At 46.4% G+C, this 20,346-nt stretch overlaps 1 protein-coding gene across 2 annotated transcripts in view; it reads left to right on the top strand.

Moving 5' to 3' along the window:
- The first annotated feature begins 521 nt into the window (after positions 1-521).
- The window catches only part of LOC142559217 (arylsulfatase B-like), a 77,846-nt gene continuing 58,021 nt past the window's right edge, over positions 522-20,346 (top strand). For both annotated transcript variants that reach the window (XM_075670855.1, XM_075670848.1), the window contains exons 1-2: positions 522-666; positions 17,438-17,563. In XM_075670855.1, coding sequence (XP_075526970.1) covers positions 17,531-17,563 — 33 coding nt within the window. In that variant the 5' untranslated portion in view covers positions 522-666; positions 17,438-17,530. The remainder of the gene's footprint in view (positions 667-17,437; positions 17,564-20,346) is intronic.

Raw genomic sequence — 20,346 nt, 5'->3', positions numbered from 1 at the left:
CATTGACGCTCAGATTATTGCAAACAGGCTCGTATCCCAGCCCGGCTTTGTTCCACAAGCTTTATCCCGACACTTATGCCACTAGTTCTTGCAGACACTGCAATGACTTCGCTAGCCTGGACCATATGCTCTGGCGTTGCCCCTCATTACGAGGCACAGAACAAATCAATGAGGACAAGTGGCTCTCCGCTATCAAGAGCCCCGATGCCGAGGCTCAACTATGGGCTTTCCAGAGGGCTCACGATGCGGCGGTTTGGCATGGCCTGACTGTCCCAACGTTGGAGCGGCCCGCCCCGCGCGGAGTCGCGTACCTCAGGACCTTCATTGAAGTATTGCATCTATCCATCCATTTCTGCAGACACATGTATAATGTTTGCAAAATATGAAAAAAGAATAAAGAAACGGCACGAAAGCAGCGGAAACGGTGCCCGGCTCCATTTGTCGACGCACAAATGCGCACCCCATAGCACATGTTGTACACCCGACCTGCTATCGCTTCTATACGCCTGAGCTCCGCAAGCTGTCGGGCGTGCGTGTCAGGGCTAGCGTTCCTCGCGCGCTCTTCCACTAACTGCGTCAGTGGCCTCAGGACTCTTTCGCCAGTTGCCGATCGCTTTCGAAAGCAAACACTCGTCGCTTCGCCAGGCCTAAAACAAGAGAAAAGTGGTGCGTATGCCAAAATAGTGTTACGTTGTAGAGAGGATGAAGAAACAGAGTGAACTCTGTTTCTTCATCCTGTGAGTTACTGTTAAAAACTGTGAGTTACGATTTGAACGCTTTATTGCTCAGAAAAAGCAAGTGACACTCAACGCACAACGACAGTGGCGATCATAGTCGTCGGTCGTCGAAATCTAATCTACGGAAAAAGTGCACCAGATTATTTATATGCATGATTCACCGTGCATTGTAGCGTAACTGCTGGTGGTCGCGTGCGTTCCAGAATGCACAGTCGCGAGCAAAAGTTAAAATATCGCGAGCATCAAAAAAAGTTAAAATATATTCAAGGGCAGCTCCATTGCCTGCAATTGGTTTAATGCATTGTATTTGTCAAACAGGCGCACGTAGGCGTGTGTTCTTGATTTCAGCCGGAATGCCCAGGCTCCGAAAAAAAAAATCGCGGCAGCTTTTGTCCCCAAACTTTTACTCGCGACTGTACTCCCGTGAGCAAAAGTATATGGACCCCAGGCTCGCTGAAAAAAAAAAAAAAGAAAGCAGCATTTATTCGTAATACAGACGAACACTGAAATTGCAGAGTGCACAGGAAATTTCTGAAACTCAAGTTCGGGCTGTACATGCCTAATTTGCAAGTCGCATTCATAGGCAGAGAAGAAAATCAGTTTTATCACAGAATGCCTTGTGCATATATTTTTGCTCCGGAAAGTGCACCACTATTGGCGTTGCGCTAGCAGTCGCATACGATGAGGTTCTTTCGCTATATAATCGGTGACAACATTCCAGAAATTTTTCATACATGAATGCGCGTCATGCGCCAAGCGATAACTTTGTAGTAAAAGTTATTATCCAGTGATAAATGGTCCCGTGAAAAAAAAATATAATGCGAGCGTCTGAATATACTGCTTTAGCAGAGGGGCCCCCATCGACAGGGGAGCCTCTAATGATTATTTTTTCGCCACAGCGCATCGACCGAACCCAAACGGTATCTTTGGGTTTGGGTTTTCGCACACTTCTAACGCTAAATTTCGAAAATAGCGCCAGGTGCCCCAAACGACCCAAATCTGCTTTGCGTCGTTTCAACGTCGCCGCGAACATCTCAAAAACGGGTCAACGCCTCCTCACTGAAAATAATAAACTCTCACGTATACGTTTCATTATGAAAAATATTGCGGATTGCATTATTTCATCTTCTTTTTCCGTCATTATATTTTCAGTTTCCTTCTGCGCGCAGGACGGGCCCTGCAATCGCGTTACGCTAACCGCAAGCCGAGAACCACATATTCTAAAGCACCTTCCCGGCCGGGCAGACCGCGAACGCAATGCGATTGCTTGTTGTTGGGGCCCCCCCCCCACCCTAAGATCTAGACCCCTAATCTATACACCGTCCCTCCCCCTAGTATAAAGGACGGTGTGCCCGTGTGATCTGAGTTAACGAACAGAGTACAACAATCGGTACGTATATTCATAACACAGTAATCTTATAGCGAAGAAAGAATTGAAGCGTGTGGGCTGTGTAGCTAATTCCAGCGTTGTGCCTGATTGGTTTAGTCTGTAGCGCGAGTTTGCTGATGTTTGTTTTCAAGGTTATGCGGTTATGCCCCAAAGCAGATGGCAGTATAGCTTAAGTATAACAGTGAAACATCCCGCGATAAATCGTGTAGCTTGAGACGTGTAGCAGAAATCAGACCGGCACCTGGAAAGAGCAAACCAACTGACCAGCTTATTGAGTGCGTCACTTATACGCCCGTTCATTTTCATGCAATAATAAAACAGAACCTCAAGTAATCTGTAGGTGTCAGCGAACTGTATACGTTATCACCAGCCAATTTTAGTTCTTTGTTTCTTTCTATGTTAAAGTTATTTCTCTAAAGAAAACGGCCTCTACTCCTTCATATTTTTATTTATTCAATCGGTTACCCGCGCTTCATGGACCACTCATGCAGTGCAGTAAGGATGATGTTGCTCTATTTTAATTATAAGCTCGTTCGAAGAAGTACCGTTCAAGAAAAAAATGGTATCATCGGCATAGAGTATGAAGTGTGGTTCGCTGGTAGTCTCGATTATGCCATTATTATAAACATGAAAAAAAAAATAATCGCAGGCTACCTTGAGGAACGCCATATTGATTGTGTCTCTGAGTCTACTTGTCATTGCCAATGAAAAATATTTGCCTCCATTTGGCTAAGTAGGAACATAACAGCTTGAGTCAAGGACGTCAGACACCATATCTTACCAGATTAGAAATCAAGATTTTGTGTTTCAGGAGTTCAAAAGTCTTCATAATCAATAAGCATACGTAAATTTAGTCTCTTCATTTCAATTTTGGCCAGTATAATATCGTTTACCAAGACTAAAGAAGATGCTGTTTACCTTCCCGTTCGTAATACAGAAAGGGAACCAAATATCAAAAAGTGCTAAAGAATAAGCTGCTTCTTAAATATTAATTTTCCGAGTGCTTTCGGAAATATGGGCTACGAAGAGATCGAGCGATAATTACTAAGATGATTTCTGGCCACACTCTTGAACATAAACGATAGCTCAGCCATTTTTATTCTTTACGAAAAAAATAGCAGATAAAATCGACACAGTGAAAATGTGAGCCAAGTAATTAAGGGGCTATGATGTCAGCTACGTACTTTGCAGGCTTTATTTGTAAGTCGCTATAGTCAGTACTGTAAGTTTATGTAATTTACATCACAGCTGCGAAGGTTTCCTCAGTGTGGGCATCATATCAAGCCGCTGCTGCCCTAACTGCATCGGAAACAAAGCTAAATGCTTTTCTAGCACATTCTGGCACCGTAAAGCTTCATAAGAATGAATTGAACTTATCGAGGTATTGAAAGGAGACGGGCGCACCATCATTTATCAGCGCATCACCAAAATATAGCGGCCAATCATGTCACCACGCCAATTACGGACATTGGCAGTACTTCTTCACGGCCGTTACTGGCAAATAATGAGGATTTCGTTTCTTGAAAACATTGCACTGCCTACTGTAAGCAGGGAGAACATCCAACGCCAACCTGATGTCGCGCTTCCAGATCCGACGTCTTTCATAAACGAAATCTCGTGTTTAAGAAACGGGATGCAAGCTTCTTTCTGCGCTGGAGCTCCAGAACTTGACTCCGTACAGGGTGCACAATAATAGTGATTTATTGTCAATAATTTAAATAACAAATAGAGTGCGTAAATCACTACTTTATGTTCACCCATTTTCGCTGATGCATTGCGTTGTTGTCTTGCAGAGTATCTGCTAGCTAGTGAACCATCTCGCCAGATCACTAATTTACCAGCATCCCTAGTGTCATCATGAGATGCGCGCATTTCGTGGTGACCATGATAAAAGTAACATTGATTAATTTATTGCGATGATATTAAGCAACAAACATATTGTTAGCTTAAAGCCTTAAAGTATCAGCGACAAAGTCGGCTAAGTATGCATTTTTGACGTTATGGAAAGGCAGGTCTGCAAACACGGGCACATGAAGGAATGAAGACGACAAAGATATACAAAACACCACAAACAGCGGTTGTGTTGTCCTTTTTTTCTTTTTGTTATCCGTGTTTTCACAGCAGCCTTTAAGTACTATGATTCTATAGGTACAGTGCGAGGAAGGCAAGACGGCGGTCTTGGAACGTTGAATTTGCTTACGTAACTGTGTATGCTTATATTCTGCGGCTTTCTGGACTCGTTTCCAGAATCTTGTGTTCATGCTGTCTGACATCGTTTAGTGTTTTTCGCCACATTTCATCACTTCATTTTGTTTTGAAATGACGATGAGTTGCCGGTGTCATCTAAAGGCGCCAACCTCTACATGAGCACCATGTCAATAATAATAAATTAGGATGCACACAGCGCTGACTTTCAGCAAAGGTTGTTTTGCATGTCTACACTACTCTCCGTCTTTTAAGCCTTCCTGGCGCTGTGCCTACACTCTAAACCGATTTGTACCCTGAGGGCACCTTAATTCACATCCTTACACCTTTAGCGGTTATAAGGGTGGGAGTTGTAGGCCGATTTACGCCTGTAATTAAGAAACCGTAAGGCTGTAAATCGGGTTAGAGTGCATGAACCACCAACAAGCCCAACTTACCACCCTTTTGGTCAGTGCTTAAAGACAGGGAAACCATGGGGGGCCCACCGCTCCACTCCATTTTTTAAGGAGGGAATCGGCCTTCCCTCGGCAGGTCAACCGTAGCACCGCGGCACCCATTCGACAAGCGCTGGACGTGATTTTATTACCATTTGTGCGGGGCAATTCTAACTCTCCAATCTTTAGATTAATAATTTAGTGGCGATTAATCAGTTGATGTGACATTGCCATTTGTTGGGCGTGTTGGTAAACTGATAGCATATTTAGCGCCAGCAAGCAAGGACGGAAGGGAGACGACACCACAATGCGCTACAATGACATGACACCACAATGACATGACCAAAAGAAGTTCACGCAGCAACTCCTCTGGGAGTAATCTACAACATGCGTAAGCATTTGCTACTAATCGCCTGCTTTTTGCCGTTGCATGCTGCTGTGTTTGGTATAATGGCGAATACACAGCGAAAATTGTATAGAGAAACGGAGAACCGCGGTTGCAACGAGGGGATGTTAATTAGAGCAGCATAAGAAAACGGCGTCATGCTGCCCATGGCGTCGGGCAGTATTGTCGCTCTTGATCGCCATCATTATACAAGGCTCCCCGTAGCGGGGCCGAAACGTCTTTTGTTTACAACGATTGGTCGGCGCTCCATATTTCCCGCCATAAGTTTTCCCGACCAGACGGGTTTTCGTCGAGCCCTGAATTCCATTAACTCTTGTCGCTGTTGTTCCCCGCTTCCCAGGTGCCTCCTAGAGTTGTTTCTGTCGAAATTACGCCAGCTTCGCCGTACCGTTGCTACGGTTGCGAAACATGATATACATGTGGTCTTACGCCCCTTTGCGGGAGAGAGAGAGAGAGAGTAAACATTTTTATTGGCTGAATGCAGCTTTTGAGAGGCGTCCTCATTCCACAATGACATGAGCTCGGGCCATGTCCTGGGCCCTCGCAATCAGCCGTTGCTGATCCTCGAGGTCGCAGCTGGCCAAGGCTCTCTCCCAAAGCTCGTTGGCGTGGTAAGGGTTCGGAGGATGTAATGATGCCGCTCTGCAACCCCCTCCTATGTGCCTGAGGGAACCGGGCTCTGCGCAGAAGCGACATTGCGAAGAGAGAGAGATAGATAGATAGAGAGAGAGAGGGAGAGAGAGAAAGGCAAAGGAAAGACAGCGAGGTTAACCAGAGATTATCTCCGGTTGGCTACCCTGTACTGGGGGAGCAGCAAGGGGATGCGATAGGTGAGAGAGAGAAGGATTAAAAAAAAGGTGAGAGAGAAAGATTAAAAAAAGAAATTAAGAAAAAAAAAGCTACACACACACACACATTCACGTACGCACAAACTTTCTATGGGCACTGTCACGCAGCCCGCAAAGGCGTTCCTAATGTTATGCAGTGTCACCGCACAATCCTGCGTCACATAGTGAAGTCACAATCTGTCAGAAAGTCCGGTGGCCTTGCGGACAGAATTGTGTAGGGGCTATGAGGTGATTTCTGGTTGGGGGAATGTATTAACCTGTAGAGCTCGGAGGAATCGCTCCTGCTCTCTAGGTAGTGACTTGTGTGGGGGTGCATATGTTCTGCGGGTTAGCTTGTAGTGTTGTCTGATGTCTTGGTACGAGACTAGAGGGTGCATGCGCTCGGGTTCAGATTCCTCGGCGTCGTCTCGGTGGCTCAAATCTCGAGCCACGTGGTTGGCGACCTCGTTGCCAGGAATGCCGTGATGAGCTGGCGCCCAGATGATCATGACTGATCTCGTTGGCGGCTTTCGATTGATGATTTGGAGCGTAGTGGTATGAATTCTGCCCCTAGCAAAGTTGCGGCACGCCTGTTGGTAGTCGCTCACTATGACTTCAACCCCTGTTTGGCAGAGCGCAAGGGCTATGGCCGCTTCCTCGGTTTGGAGGGGATTGTTTCATGTGAGCGAAAAGCTGCTCCTATGTTCTTTGTTGACGACTACGGTGGCTGCTGTGGCTGCGCGTCTGGGGCAAGACCCCGCGTCCATGTAGGCTGTAGTAGGGTAAAGTCCCGTATCGCTTGTGTATGGCCAGGGCCCGGGCCTCCCTTCGGTCTGCGTGGTGCACTGGGTGCATGTTGCGAGGTAGAGGACGTACGGTGATGTTGCTCCAGATGGCATGGGGTAAGCTCACAATCTGAGGCGGCGGATGGCTGAGAGGGACAGAGAGGCCCAGGCGTACCAGGATGGACCTCCCCGCTTGCGTAACCGCCAGCCTTGTTCGCTGACTGGATAAATGTGCCTCGATCAGCTCCTCGGCCGTGTTGTGCACACCTAGCCGTAGTAGGCGTTCTGTGGACGCACTGATCGGCAGGCCCATCGCCTGCTTATATGCCTTTCTGATCATTGTGTTGATTTTCTTGAGCCCCATCGCGTTGAGTAGTGCGTATGGAATAGCGTAAGTTATTCGAGACACGTAGTTTAGCAGAATGCGCTGTTGGGCAAGTTGGTTCATTGTATTTGGAAAGATTGGTTGCGCTTTGTAGACGATCACAAGGCAGAAGCCTGTCCTGTCTTCTTGCTTGTGATCGCCTACAAAGCGCAACCAATCTTTACAAATATTCGAGACAAGACGAAGGCTTGGACAAGCCAAAGCGCGTCCGCCTCCCCCATTCCTTTTGTCTTGGTAGTTATTCGCCGGATCATGTGGGTAACTTGGGCTGTTGTATTCTTAAGCTTGTGAATTAATATTGTGTTGGTGCGATCCCCCCCCCAACTAGAAAACCATTCCCAATATCTTTGCGCTCTGAGATGGAACGATGGTGTGTCCCTCCAGTTGTGTGTTGATAGTGGGTGAGTCGAATGCGTGCTTCTTTCGCGGTGAGTCAAGGAGTAGCTCCAACTTTTGGGGGGCGCAGCTGAGCCCGCATGACTTAGCATAGTTACTCACCGCGTCTTCCGCTTCCTGCAAGCGGCTCTCCATGGCCCCGATGGACGCTGTGGACGACCAGATGGTAATGTCGTCGGCATATAGGCCACGTCGGATCCCCGGGATGTTATCGAGGAGCAGCGGAAGGCGTATTAGGGCGATATTGAAAAGAAGAGGGGATAACACTGCGCCCTGTGGTGTGACGCGCCAGCCCAGTAGGAAGGGGTTTGTGGCTTGGCCCCCGACCTTTAGGATGGCTTTTCTATCTGAGAGGAAATCTCTGATATAGGGATACGTCCTGGCCCCACAGCCCAGCGTGTTTAGCCTCTGTAAGATTGCTGCATGCTTGACGTTATCGAACGCCCCTTTAAGATCTAAGGCGAGGATAGCCGTGTGGGAGGTGCGTGTCGCTGGTACACTCACTTTCTTTTTCAGCTGAAGTAGGATGTCTTGAGTTGAGAGGTGTGGACGGAATCCTGTCATCGTTGTTGGAAGTTTCCCCGAGTCCTCCAGGAATGGTTGTAGCCGGTTGAGAACGATGTGCTCTAGGAGCTTCCCTACACACGAAGAGAGGGAGATCGGTCGTAAGTTCTCTATGGCTGGTGGCTTGCCTGGCTTCGGTATCAGACGAACCTCGGCCATTTTCCAGTCCTCGGGAAGGTTTCCTTCCCTCCATACTTCGTTAAGATGAGCGGTAAGCTCTAGTAGCAAGGGGCTGTCAAGGTTTTACAAGTGCGTTATTGGTAATTTGGTTCAATCTCGGGGCTGTGTGGCGTCTCAAGCCCATTGTCGCCGCCGTTACTTCATTTAGATGAATGCCCTCGTCTTGGAGCTCGTTAGGCGTGCCGGTTTTGGGTGGCAGAGGCTCTGATGACTGTGTGGGGAAGTACTGAGCTTTGAGAGTCAAAAGGAGGTCCACCTCGTTTCCTGGAAATTGGTGGATTGCTTGGACCATATTGTGGTGGGATTCCGTTTTGCTGCTGGCCGGGTTGATTAAATACCTCAATAGCTTCCATGTCTTGGAAGTACTCGGTCTTCCTCTCAAGCTGTCGCAGAGGGATAGCCAATTTTCTCGGCATAGCGTGGTAGCGTATTCCGCAGCCTTCTGTGTGAGCAGTGGGATTCGCCTCTTGAGCTTGCGATTTATTCTTTGCCTTTTCCAATGCTTCAGCAGGCTACGCCGGGATTCCCACATGTAAAGTAAGCGAGCGTCGATGCTAGGAGTGGTGGTCGATGTTTCAAGCATTTTGGTGTGCGCCTTCACATCCTGGTGAAGCTGAGTGATCCAGTCCTTAATTGACTGAAGCTGTTGGCTCTGTTCGTTTGTAGCTATTTCTTCTCTTATCTCCCGCAGCTTGGTCCAATCCGTGAGGTGAGCAGTGCCTATCCTTACTTTGTATACGAGTCCATGGAGAGTGGTGGCTAGCAGCGAGTGGTCGCTGCCTAGGTACTCGTCCAGATTGGTCCAGCAAGCTTGGGTGTACGTCTGGTGAGGGTCGAGTCGGGGTTCGTGTCTCTTTGAACACTTTTGGCGAGCCTCGTGCTATTCCTTGGATCGTTGACGAGTGTGAGATCCATGTCCTCAATAACTTTGTAAAGCAGGCCACCCCAGAGGGGGTGGGCTGCATTAAAGTCGACCACTATCAGAAGCGGATGGTTAAGCATTCCCCATACGTGGGGCGACCCCGAAGATAGTGCAATGCCGGGCCGACCCACGGCGGAGGTGAAGCAATCGTTAAACAATAATCCCCATACGTGGGGTGATCGCGAAGATAGTGCAATACCGGCCCACCCGCGGTGGAGGTCAAGCAGGCGTTAAGCACTCCCCATACGTGGGGCGATCCCGAAGATAGTGCAATGCCGGGCCGACCCACGGCGGAGGTGAAGCAATCGTTAAACAATAATCCCCATACGTGGGGTGATACCGAAGATAGTGCAATGCTGGCCCACCCGCGGTGGAGGGGAAGCAGGCGTTAAGCACTCCCCATACGTGGGCCGATCCCGCAGATTGTGAAACGCCGGGCCGACCCACGGCGGAGGTGAAGCGATCGTTAAACAATAATCCCCATACGTGGGGTGATCCCGAAGATAGTGCAATGCCGGCCCACCCGCGGTGGAGATAAAGAAGGCGTTAAGCACTCCCCATACGTGGAGCGATCGCGAAGATAGCGCAATGCGGGGCCGACCCGCGGCGGAGGTGAAGGAGGCATTGAGCACTCCACATACGTAGGCCTATCCCGAAGATAGTGCAATGCCGGGCCGATCCACGGCGGAGGTTCAGATAGCCATTAAGGGGCCTAGATACACAGCTTCGCTGGTTATTCTTCTTCACAGAGTGGAAGGGCACAGATTTTTGTTACACAACAGAGCGAGCTATGGAAGAAGACGACGATGAATGCGCAAGCAGTGGCACTAGTGCGTTTTGCATGGTTGGCACCGACAATTTTAAGGCGAAAGCCTTTCTAGGCTCATGGTGAAGTTTGTGTCAGCAGACCTGACCGCCGGGGTGTCCGCCGAAGCGTGATCACGCTATATGAAGACAGATTAAAGACAGATGAAAAATGATTGGCAGTGACAGTTAGTGAATGATAACGTTTATAATAGAGATTGGTAGAGTTAATAATGGCTTGTAGTGACTAATAATCAGTACTAATGACTTGTAATGACTACTAATAACTCCGAAATGACCAATATGTCTAATGGCGGCTTGTAATGACAACAATTGATTAGAAATGACTAGAAATGTCTGGTAATGAATAGTAATGACTAACAAGACTACTAATGACTTGTAATGGCTACTAATGACTACGAAAGGGCCAATATGTCTAACGACGGCTTGTAATGACCACAATTAATTACAAATGACTAAAGATGATTACTATTAGGCAGTAATGACTAATAATGACTGAAATCACTTGCAATGACCAGTAATGACTACGAAATGACCAATATCCATAAAGACGAATTGTAACGACTAAAACTAATTAGAAATGACTAAAAATGCTTAGTAATGACTAGTAATCAGTAATAATGAATAAAATGACTTATAATGACTACTTATGACTACGATATGACCAACATGTCTAACGACGGCTTGTAATGACCACAATTGATAACAAATGACTAGGAATGCGTACTAGTGAGCAGTAATGACTAATAATGACTAATAACAATGAATAATAATAATAATGAAATAAGAATGAAACAGAAATAGGTAAAGGGAAAGGAGTAAAGAGAAAGAGGCAAACATAAGAAGGAAACGAAAAGAAGACCAAGAAAGAAACAGAAGGAAAGAAGAAAGAAGAAATAGGTGACGAGAAGAAGGAAAGAGAAAGACAAAGAAGAGAAAGAGAAGAGGCAAAGAGAAAGAGGCGAATGAAAGAGGAGGAAGAGGAGGCTTTCGCCGTTCACCTCTTGAGAGAGATCTTAAGAGACCCTGTAAATTTTCAAGTCCTTTTTAAAAAATGTTCCACAAAGATTTTTCAAATATATCTGTTCTTACCCTTTTTCCAGGGACATATTTCGGTCTCACGTGTGACAAGGGTAGTTCAAGGGCACATTACAGGTCCCCTAGCCCACAGTTGTATGTGCCATTGAGCGTGGACCCTTTCTGCACTATCACCGGGATGGGCCCACATGATGATTTGTTTTTGTCAACATCTCGGGGGACGCACTTTTTTCAGATCCTAGCCATAGACAGCTTTGCTATAAAAGGCTTCTTAACAGCCCATGTATTCTTTACGAGATGCAATGCGAAATTCAAGGCACTTACGTCGATGCCATAGAAAATATTAAATGCGAGTTACAAAAGTATGACGCAGCGCGCTACAAATGTGCATGAATTCGATCTCGAAGCTGGCGTGCTGTGCACTCATGAGCAGCCAACACGCCAAGCTTTACTTGATGAGCGATGTCGCACTATTTCCAATGTAATAGCGGAAATATACCCCAAAGGTAGTCTTGTAACAAATACGAATGACAATTTCCCAGTTTGAAAGTTACTAGAGTGTGTTTTTGAGTGCCCCTCCCAACGATCACGATGCAAAAGCCTTAGAGAGTTTTGTGTCTCCTGATGATATATAAGGTTTTATGGCGCAAGGGCCAGGTATGGCCAAAGAGCGCCAAGCTAGTGTTAATGAGTTGACAATGTTGTAGTGGATTGCGCAAGGTTGGTGATTTGCGGTTGTAAAAGGACCCTAAAGCTGTCGCTGTAAAGTGCGTAAGCATATATGTAATAAAGTATGGAAATGAGTAATGATCTGTACTATCAACACAAAAGCTACATTCTGTAATCCTAATCAGTAGAATAATAACAGAATAAATAAATAGACGGGTAATAATTAGTGATGTATGCTATGGTCATAAAACTTCGATTACACGAGAATAATTCAGTGAACGTGTGAGTGAAAGTAGCTCTCGTACTTCACCAGTGAGCCCTTGAACGCAAGGTCTGGGAGGCGCGTGCTTTATAGTATGTTATCGCAGCAGCAGCCGCTAGTAAGATGACGTGCTACGAAACTCTTGGGCTGATAACTTGCAATGTACCAACTTCTTGTAAAAGCTTTAGAAGGAACCTAATATTAAAAAGTGGTTGAATGCCGAGAAACATTGCCGGGTGGAGAGGAATTTGGTGTCTATTTGCTAGGGCAAAGTACTTTTTGAGCTTCTACTTCCGACACTCTATCAAGACATGAAGGACAGTTAGGGCTTCGCCACGTTTGTCGCACACAGAAGGTTGATCACCAGTCAACAGGTAGGAGTGAATGCCACACGTGTGGCCTATTCTAAGACGGCAGATAATAACCTCGGTTTGTGTTGATTTTGTAAGCGGTGGCCAGTTTCCTGCCTTTGGCTTAATAACGTGAAGTTGGTTGAGTGTTTCAGTGTCCCACGTGCTTTGCCAGTGACCCCACAGTTTCTTGCGTAGGAAAGGCTTTAAATCTGTAGCAGTAACATCTATGGAAGAATTGCCTGATTTGGTAGTTACTGATGTAGCTATACGATTTGCAAGCATATGTTGCCCTCGATTCCTCTGTGGCCAGGTACCCAGCATATTACGATATGTTGATGAGATGCGTACAAAGTACACAGGATTGAATAAAATTCAGTAAAGACAGGGTTTTTATTCTTTTGTAGAGATTTTAACGATTTGACGACGCTTAACGAATCTGTAAACATGATAGCCTTTTGTAGCTTTAGTTCTTTGATGTGCCTTCCAGCCGGCAATATCGCGTAGGCTTCTGGCGTAATGATGCTCGTTTCCGGGTTCAAGCAACTGGATTCCGTAAAAGATGGGCCGACTGCAGCATAAGAGGTGTCGGTATGCGACTTGGATGCATCAGTGTAAAATTCTGGGCACCAGTACTTTGAGTGGAGTTCTAGGAAGTGGAGGTAGCAAGTGGCAGGAACCTTGTCTCCTGTAAAACCTTCACAGGATGATGAGTGTACATTCATGACTGCTACTCCTACGATCCAAGAAATTGATCTAGTTATTTATCAGCTGCCTTTATCGAAAACGCCCGGCCCTGATGGACTTTCAAAGGAATTTTACAAAGCTTCCAAAGGAATTATCAGTCTCATATTATTGGATATATTTACTATAAGTTTAGAGGTGGGCTCCCTTCCGCAATATTTTTGCAAAAACAACACAGTTTTAATTCCAAAAAGTTCAGATAAGGAAAAAAATGCATTCTCAAGAAAGCTAGAGACCAATCACATTGTCAAACGTTTATTATAAATCTTTTACGACAGTGTTATCTAAAGATTCCAATTTGCGATATCAATTCTCATTGGTTCCCATCAGACGTTATGGGCCGATCTATTCCCACCCACATACATATCACCCGTACACTTCTTCAATACTGTTACGGTCCACTGAGTAGCTTGCACTGCTATAGGTAGACCTTGCTAAAGCTCTTGATCGCGTCAGGCATTCCTATTTATTTTATCTTCTGGAACACTTTGCATGCTTCTTGACACACTCTACACTATTTTAAGTTGACAGGCAAGTAGGTATGCTAGTGTTTTCGGCTCCTCGGAAAATTTATCGTATTTTAGCTGTTTGCGAAAGGCTACTAAATTCGTGGTATTTTTTCCTACGTGCTTCCATTATTTGACCTGTTTCCCAGCCGGATCCTGTGATTCAACGCTTCAGTGATGTACGTATATAACACGAACCTAACACATGTAAAGTCAAAATACGTATTCTTTCTTTTTTATTGTATTCTGGCTCGTCTTGCTACCATTCTTGTTATTTTTCTGGCTTTCGGGCATGAATGAACATGTATATGTCGCCACCTTATGAGGGGCCCCCCTCCAATGAAAGGAGATTTTAAGCCCTGCTTTTGGCCCTTTCAATTACATGAATCACTGCCAACTTGCTGAACTGAAACGACTCATCCCAACACGGGCTCACACATTTCCCTGGTATAAGGTTATAAGGTTACCGCCCGTACGAGCAGCCTCCTTGCTCTGGTTGTACCATAGTAAAGCATCTTTCACAAAGACACACTGAAAATTTGCAGACTTGAAGAGCAAAATTTTGTGCGGCACTCGACGACACTGCACATGTGCGTCCGCGCACAACTCCTTTGAAAACACATTGTGCCCTGTATGTGCAACGCTCGTGGCCCGGCATTTGCCACAAGAGCGAGCGTGGCAAAGCACCAGCGTAATGTAGATGATGCGCCCCAGGAATAGTCAATTAACAGTGACGCGACCTGGAATAGACTCTTTTATATTTGTCCGGAGACAGCCTCTACATTATCAAAAAAAAAAAACACTGGTCACAAACACTCTCGAATTTGTTAGCTTCAGCATTCTCTTCTCGACTTTCTCTGTCCAAGCGACCGGCGCAAGATTAACACAGTAGCAGTACTATGCAGCGGGCTGACAGTGTATTGCCATATCTATACTAATAAACTCAAGGCTTCATCACCTCTTTGTTTCTGGCAAAACTTTCTCAAATAAGCGAAAGGTCGGTGTGTTGAGGGTGTGCCTGCCGATAAATAGCGCTAGACCACGATGTTCACAAGACAGCGGGCACCACTTGTGCCTCGCTCATATATGAATTATTTAAACTTACAAATACACTACCGACCATACTCAGTATAAGAGCATGAGAGACATAATGAATGATAAGGGAAAGACACGGAGGTGAACCGGCTGAATTTGGTTTGTTATACGGTGAAACCGTCGAAAGGAAACACTGTTTAAAAGGACGCTTTAACTCGGGCCCAACTCCAACGCGGCCTATTCAAATACATGTAAAACGCAAAAACGCTTTTCTGAGATAACCCTTGGACCAAGTTTGATGAAATTTGTTGTATTTGAAAGAGAGATTTAAATTCAAGTGACTGTTGGAAGCGGAATCTCGAGTTAGGGCTTGAATTTTGTGAAAACGATTTTCAAGAATTCGAAAGATCGAACAAAATAGACGTACGAGGTTTATAAATTAATAACTCGTCATCAAGAACAGATATCGCGGTTCTGTAAACGGCATCCATTAGATAATTTAAAGCGGACAAATTTGATATGTCAATTTAGATCTTACGCGAATTTGTTACGTTGTGTACAAGGGTTCTGCAAAAGCTGTATTTACATATTACTGTATTTTTTTTAGATTCATGTGTAACATATCAATTTTGTCCGCTTTAGATGTACTATCAGGTGCATTTCACAAAATTGTGGTATCAATTTTCCTTGCTGAGTTACGCAGTTGTAAACTTGATATTTTCGTTTTCTGAAAATTTTCGATTTTTGCCAATTTTTAATAAAAAGTTCAGGATCTAAATCGAAAATTCAAAACCAACAGTCACTAGATTTTAAGTTTTTCTTTTACATGCCGCAAAGTTCGTGAAATTTGGCGCAGTGGTTGCCGAGAAAAACGAATTCTCCTTTTAAATGTAATTAGGTAGGAGCACCCGAGCTAAAGCTTCCTCTTAAGTCCGCCGAAGGTACTTAATGTCCGCAGCATGGGTTCATTCGTGATTTCGTGAGCATGCTTTCATCAAGCGTTTCCTTTCTCTCAGCAACCGCTCAGGTTATGCTGACACAACAGTTAGAGGAGGTTTACGTCTTCCTGTTCTTCTCTATTATTTATTGCGTTGGTATTCTTAGGGTACTTCACGCTCTTTTCGGGGGCTGTACATCTGTTTGTATTCGTGTATCTATGTTCGCATCTAACCGTGTTCCCGCCTGCCTGAGCAACTGAGCAGTCCGCCATCGAATGGGCAGAGCATCGGGCTGCTGTGCTCAGGGAACAGGGTTCCAAACTAAGCACCGAACCAACTTGGGTCACTGAGTTTGTGGCAGTGTGTACATACGTGGCGCTGTTCAACGAACCTCTTTCACGCCGACATGGCTCACTGTAGATGCGGGACTGGGTAGGTGCCGCTTTTCGAAGTAACTTTTTGACGGACTGTGGCCTTAGTTGCTATGGGCATGATGAATGTTATTTCTCTCTCTCTCTCTCTATCTCGTTGACGCCTACTTGGAGCACTGGGTATGCGCTACTCGGTCTGAGCTGGTGTTCAATGAACCTCTCTGATGCCCACTGGGGTAATCACAGTAATTGCCACTGGGAATGTGCCGCTCTATAATGACAAGAACTAGCCCTGAGAGTTCTACGATGCATGGTGGAATCAAACCCACGTAACAAGGGTTTCTAAAAGGCAGCAACCCGGCGCTTTAGCAGGCTGCGCCACAACTGCACTGGGTATGTGTCGCTTTTCAATGAACGCCTTTCAGGCTTTAGCGAGCTGCGCCATGAATGCACTGGATATGTGCCACTCTTCGTTGAACATCTCACCAACTTGTGTCACTGAGTATGTGCCACTAGGCGTGTGGCAAGTGACGGAACAATTCTCAGCGTTCGCAGGCACCGGTGCGCCACGCTTCTCGTCTCGGAGGCCGTGCGTGGACTTCTCGGCAGCGCCACTAGATGGCGCAGTGTGCCCAGAGATAAGCGCGAGAGAGGAGGCATTGAGACCCAACCAGGCGTACCTGTCGATAAGCGGCATCAGGCGACGCGCTGCACTCTGCGTCGCGGCACGCACCCACATGATGCGCGAGTTGTCGCGGCGCAGTATTGCTAGGCCTCAATGTTCAAAGTAGCCCAGCGGCCACGGTAAGCAGTATGAGAAAGCTGGCAATAAGCCTGAACATTTTTAAATTTGAAATTCGGTTTTATATTTCTACAAGCTATTATATCGCTGCTAGTGGTTCAACAACCAGCTTCGTTCCAGAAGCCACTTTGGCTCGCCATGTTCACGCAGGGTCGCGGCACGCAGGCGACGCGGGCGGCCGGTGCCAGCACAAGTGTAAATATCTAGCGCTGCTAGATCTCGACGCCGCCACGCGCCAACCCGCGATGCAGTCTACGTGCCTGGCGCTGAGCCTGCCCAGACGCGGTGCGGCGCGGGCGTTCGCATTCCGACGCCCACGTGTGGTTGGCGCGGTACGCGTTTCTCAGCGTTCGCACGCACCGGCGAGACATGCATTTTGGAGGCCACGCACAGGCTTCGCGGCGGCTCCGCTAGATGGCACCGAGTGTTCTTAGAGAAGCGGGAAACAGGAATCCCGCTGCAGTACACGCCTCATGCATAACTCGTTTCGAAGGTGGCAATACGTTACGCCGCTATATTGAATTAATGCTTAGCGCTTTACCGTCGACAGTCATCGTGAGGTGCGTTCTGTCGAATTTTTTGTCTCCCTTGCTGGTGCGGGCAAGCGTACGGAGTCTTTACTCCGGTGCATAAACATTCACAGAAATGAATGCGGGAGTTCTTCAGACGCAGGGCGACCTTCAAGCTGCACGGCTCGTGTAGAGCAGCGAGCTTTTCGCACGCAAAGGAGCGCCCGTGGTCGCCCGTTCTGGGATTCACATGCCTCCCTGGATCAGAACGTTCATCCTCATGGTAAGCATTGATGGTCGGCTTAGAACGTAAGCCAGGTATAAGTTCATCAATAAATATAAATAAAAAGGCGACATTTCATACGATTGGGGTTTACAATATATAACGTATACCCTGTGCCCACGTAACTTGTGTCATAATTAAAAAAATATTCAAAGTGCCAGGAAGCTGGACAAAACTAAGGTAATGTTGTTTCGCGTCGCTTGGAGTAAGTCAGAGGATTTATTTTTGTATTTAGCCTTATGAAATATTTATTTATTATTAATTAATCAATTTATTAAGTATTATATTCAAAGCAAGAGTGTCAATGAGAAAATTGTCGACCACCATTAAAAATTCTCGATCCAGCTTTCTGTTGCTCCAATATGTGCTACATAAAAGCTATTCCCAAACATGAAGGAAGCCCTCGAAATCGCGCGAAAAGTTCCGCGCCACTAGTCGCGCGGCACTTCTTCTTTTTGTGTTTCGCTGGCTTTCTGTGTAAGCTATCGCTTAATTATTTCTTCTCTGTTCATTTTTCTTCTCTATCTCTACCGTCACTGCCCAATAGCTGCGTTCTTCTGTTGGAATCTCCAACTCGGTGCTCATTGACGAGGATCTCATCAGCAAATGCCTCAGGCGTCTGCGGCCATATTTCTCCTGCCCAGGTGGCATGCCGGCTGCCATTATTAAAGCCTATGTCAGTATCTTTGTACCCCTGCGGACATCAATCGTTAATAACTGTCTCAGTAATTGCACTTTACCGCGTGTTTGGAAAACCGCTGGCGTTTTACCTGTCTTTAAATCTGGCCCCAAAACGGATGTCTCAAACTACCAGCCGATTTCTGTTCTCTCTGAGATTTTCAAGCTTTTCTAATGGGCTATTCAGAGTGTGTTGTTCTCCAGTGTAAAAAGAAAAAAAATCTTGTTCCAAATCAGCAATTATTTCTTTCTGGCCGCTCAACGACCGCCAACCTTGTCAGCTTTATGATGCAGGTTTCCCCACCTGTCACGCGAATAGGGCATGTTGATGCTGTGTACTGCGATCTCAGCAAAGCCTTTGACGTAGTAGATTGTCCCCTACTTCTCCAGAAGCTTGGGAATTACGGTGTTTAAGCTGCAACTCTACTACGCAGCTATCTCCTCGATCGGTCCTGCTTCGTGAGCGTCAATGGTCAATCTGATTTAGTCTATACGGTATGTAGCGGTGTGCCCCAAGGTTGCATGTTAGGTCCGCTTTCCTTCTTAATTTTCATCGATGACCATTCCTTATGCAAACCAGAAGACCTCATTTCTTCTTTACGCTGACGAAATCAAAATATTTAAGGAGATACACTGTATCGAGGACGGCCGCGCACTGCAGTCCGACCGATCCTCGTTTTCCGAATGGTGCCAGTTAAACGGCCTCACTCGAAACTTATCTCGAACCAGAATTTTGTCACATTCGTGTAAAACCCGTAACATTGTCTTCCCGTAGTTTTTTTTGCTGATCACACAGTGTTGAGCAGATGAAATAAGCGATCTCGGTGTGCTCTTTGATAGCACGTTGATCTCCGCCCGCACAAAGTGCGTAGCATCACGAGGCCTCCGCGAGCTTGGTTCTGTCTACAGACTTACAAGAGATTCCCGTACGTCACTTCCCTTCCTCAAATTGTCTCTATCCATTTGTCTCCCATTGCTTGAATATGTCTCGGTGGTGTGGAATGGTACAAGCAATTCAAATAGCACTTTAATTATGCATTTCCCGAAAAATTCATGAGTATTTATAAACATCCTTTTTTGACCTCGCGCTCCAAAACTTTTCAAGTTTAATTAATTATCGTAGATTCCCGTGACTTAGCTACGGACGTAGTCGAAACGACGTCTTCATTTCATGCAAAATCATTCGTGGAACTATTTCATGTTCGGATCTACTAGCCTTTGTTTCACTTTGGGTTCCGCAGAACACAACCACTGCAGGGAACATAGACCCTTCCACGCTCCTGGCTTTTTTATCAGAAACTCAGCTCTCGCAGAATGCAGTCTTTACAAAGGTCATTTTCTCCATGTCGATATGTTTAAAAAAAACCTGCGCTCTTCTTACCGGTTGGAGCTTCACACTTTCTTATGAGCCTTTTTCTAGCTGAACCCGCCGGGGTGGCGTAATGGGTGTGGCCTTGCTCTGGTAAGCCCAAAGGCGCGCGATAGACTCCCGGCCTCGGCGGCAGCATTTCGATGGGGGGCGAAGTGCAAAAACGCCCGTGTACGATGAATTAGGAGCACGTTAAAGAACCCCAGGTGGTATAAATAAATCCAGAGTACTCCACTACGGCGTGCCTCATAATCACAAGGTGGTTACAACCCCAGAATTTAATTCTTTCTAGCTGCATTCCTCTTTCCTGTCCTTTCATAGTTTCTCCTTCCTTCCGTATTTGTACTCCGTCCCTCAAAGGCGTGTTATTGTTGTATTGTCGCTTATTACGTAGCTGTCTATCCAGTTGCTTTATTCTGATAGCCATTATACACGCAGTCCAGGCGCATTTCTGCCGTTCCTGTTGGCATCACTGTGATGTTCCGTATAAAGTGCAAGGGCAAAAACATCGTCGCCACGCGCCGTATGCTATACGTGCGAGTGAAACTGTGCGAGGGTGAGCCGACGATGGAGTCTCAATCTCGCGCGCGCAAGGGAGGACAGCGGAGGGGGGGGGAGAGCGCCGTCTTCTGTCGCGCGCTAGACACCGAAGGGAGGAGAAGGGGAGAGGAAGTTTTGCTCCAGCGGCTACAGCGTATGGTGCGGCGGCGCGCGGCCGGGCGGACCTATCTTGAAA

Source organism: Dermacentor variabilis, chromosome 1 (genome assembly GCF_050947875.1).
Source record: "Dermacentor variabilis isolate Ectoservices chromosome 1, ASM5094787v1, whole genome shotgun sequence".
Classification (NCBI taxonomy): Eukaryota; Metazoa; Arthropoda; class Arachnida; order Ixodida; family Ixodidae; genus Dermacentor; species Dermacentor variabilis.
Note: the sequence above shows the minus strand (reverse complement) of the source record. Positions and strands in the feature narration are given on the sequence as shown.